The following is a 3,008-nucleotide window of genomic DNA, read 5'->3' on the forward strand; positions in this document are numbered from 1 at the left end:
TTTCAGTTTTTGCACATCTTCTTTTTCTTTGGTTTGTGACATCTTCAATTTAAATTCCTTGGTTTCAAGTATCTCAAAGACAGGTGACTGCCCTTCTTGTCGCTGAGATTTTGGAACATACTTTAAAATAGGTTTTGTCCGATGTGCTTTTATCAAGACCCCTCTCGTTTTAGCTACCTTTACAATGTCTGTCACTGAAACATCTAATGGATCACTTAACGCTTCTTTTGTTTTTGTAGATTAAACCTCTTGTGTAGATGGATGGCTTGAGATGGGCACTTCCAAAGGTGTATCATGATCAATATAGAACTTGACATTGACAAAATGAGATTCTGCTTCCGTAAATGGTTTATGGTCCGCCATAACCGTTTGTACGCCATTCTTGTAGAATTTGAAGCACTGATGAAGAGTCGATGGAATGACACCATTACTATATATCCAAGGCCTTCCCAATAACAAATTATAGGACGTTTTTGCATTAATAACGTGGAATATCTCAGCTTAGAGCTCACCAATAATCAGTTTTGCCCGAATCATGCCAATAGTTCTCTGTCTTCCTTGGTTAAAACCTTGAATAATCAAATGGCTACGAGATAACTCGTCGACCGTGATGCCGAGATTTTTCATCATAAATTTTGGCATGAGATTCACCGCTAATCCACCATCAACAAGAATTCGAGTAACTCTTTGTTCTTTTATGTAACCAGAGACGAAAAGAGGACAATTATGCGGCTTTGAACCCAACTGAAGATCTTCATCAGTGAAAATAATTGGTGCATAACATGAATCTAGTATACCTATGACTACTTCATCATCATCGGACTTTTCAATGATGGCTGCATCCTTTGCATGATTCTCCACAGTCTGGGCTTCATCTTAATCCTTGCTATTCTTACCATCAGGGCTCGTTTTAGTTAAAACCATGTAAGCTGTCACAATTTTGTCATCTAGATATCCTTCTGGAAAGAACTCTTGCAAAGTAATGGGCTTCTGGATCCTTTTGCTTATAGAGGCGTGTTTGATTGACTGTGTCTTCTTGACCCATTTTCTGTTATAGCTAGACTCCTTATAGTGATATTAAGGTTTCTTCTTCCTTTGCCCCCTGTCAGAATAACTAGTCCAAAAAAATGTCAGCTCGTTGCTTCCGTGGTTTCTTTCTTGTCACCAGAGTCCATCATTCTTCATTATCCTGAGGAAAGACCCTTCCAAAGGTTAAAACGTTAAGTGCACTCCCTTTGCCAAGAGAAATGAGGATTGGTTCTAATGAGCCAAACTGGATGATTGTGCAATATACCTCAGAAGTTGAAGGTTGGGAACGAGCACTCCCCACAACAGAGGTTGTCATAGTAGCAGTAGTATGATTTGAAGTTACAACTTTGTCCGTGTCCAACAAGATTTTTCCTTATTTTACTAGATTCATCACCACCTCCTTGAAGATAAAACACTTCTCAATTGGATGACTGACAATACGATGGTGCATTATTTTGGATCGTTGACACGTCCCATCTCTTGAGGGCGTTTGCATTCAGGGAGTTCTATAACGTTACTTTTGAGTAAACATTCCAAGATGCCAGGGACATCGAAATCGGGGAAGGGGTAGTCCTTCTTCTCTAACTCCTTTAGCGTAGGACGTTGTCTTTCCCTCTTTTGAAATTGGCGAGGCTTTTTATCATCCTTCTTGTCATCTTTAACAAATATCTTAATTGGGGTGGTTGAGATAGCCATGGAATCTTTAGCAGCAGTCTTTGACGACTTATCGCCCTTCTTCCAGTCTTTCTTATCCTTGCATGGTTCTATGGCCATGGGACTTTTGCCTTTATAGGATTTCATACTGATCTCCATGTTATGGGCACACGTAGCCAATTCTTCGAATGTGTGAGGTTTTATACTTTGTAGAATGTAAAGAAGGCCCCAATGCATTTCCTGCATACACATCTCCATAGTAGAGATTTCTGACAATTGGTCCTTACAGTCAAGACTGAGTGCTCTCCACTGATTAATGTAGTCGATTACATGCTCATCCTTCCATTGCTTCATGTTAGTCAACTCTATCATACTAACAGTACGACGAGTGCTATAGAACCTGTTCAAGAATTCTCGTTCCATTTGGTCCCAACTATCAATTGACTCTGACTTTAGGTCGGTGTACCACTCGAACACGTTTCATTTAAGAGAGCGGACAAACTGTTTAACTGGTAAGTCCCCTTCTGTTCCGCCATTGTTACAAGTCTTGACAAAATGGGCAATGTGTTGCTTGGGGTTACCTTTTCCGTTAAATTGATGAATCTTCGGAGGTTGGTATCCTACATGTATCCTCATACTGTCGATTCTCCTTGTATAGGGCTTTGAGTACATGAGAGTGCTCTGTGATACGCCTCCATATTGGGCTCGAATTGTATTCGTTATCATATTTTTCAATTGTGCGACAGATAATAAAGAGACTAAAGAAGCATAATTGGTTTGACTAGTTGCCTGTTCTGTTACCGGCGTTTGGTTTTGACTAGTTGCCTGTTCTGTTACCGACGTCTGGTTTTGACTAGCCGTCTGTTCTATCACCGGCGTCTGTTTGGGGTCCTCCATGCGAGTACCTTGTGTGGTAGAATTAGGATTCTCCGTCGGCATTACTGTGGAAGATGTAGGATTCCCAGACAGTAGTGGTGAGAAAGTTGCACGATTCCCAGTTGGCGGTGCTGTAGAAGATGTAGGATGCCCAGATTGTACTGGTGATTCACCGAAGGTCTGAACTTCCAATTTGTTCATCAGCGTAGCGATTTGTAAGTCCTTTTCTTCAACAGTCTTTGTGAGGTTCTCAATGGCACGAGACATAGTTGCTAGTTGTTCCTCCATCGTGGCAACTCCAGTCATCATAGCAGCGACCACATTTGAGTATGATAGGCCTTGAGAGTCAATGTTTCTTGAAGTGATTAAATGCTCCGAAGTCTGACGTGGTGACTCTGGGGGTGAACCGACACTAGAGTGAGCATCATGGATGGAATGAGGTGAATCTG

General features: G+C 41.3%; 1 protein-coding gene across 1 annotated transcript; it reads right to left on the bottom strand.

Annotated features, from left to right (window-relative positions):
• Positions 1-1,479: 1,479 nt before the first annotated feature.
• LOC132316449 (uncharacterized) lies at positions 1,480-2,760 on the bottom strand. Its single transcript, XM_059814922.1, has 2 exons — positions 2,473-2,760; positions 1,480-1,923 (listed from the first exon to the last, which is right to left on the bottom strand). The coding sequence occupies exons 1-2, from the start codon at positions 2,758-2,760 to the stop codon at positions 1,480-1,482; spliced, it is 732 nt and encodes a 243-aa protein (XP_059670905.1).
• Positions 2,761-3,008: the final 248 nt, after the last annotated feature.

The sequence above is a fragment of the Cornus florida genome, unplaced genomic scaffold (assembly GCF_030987335.1).
Source record: "Cornus florida cultivar Cherokee Brave unplaced genomic scaffold, ASM3098733v1 CherokeeBrave_3.0.0_Hap2_Chr07, whole genome shotgun sequence".
In the NCBI taxonomy this organism is placed as follows: domain Eukaryota; kingdom Viridiplantae; phylum Streptophyta; class Magnoliopsida; order Cornales; family Cornaceae; genus Cornus; species Cornus florida.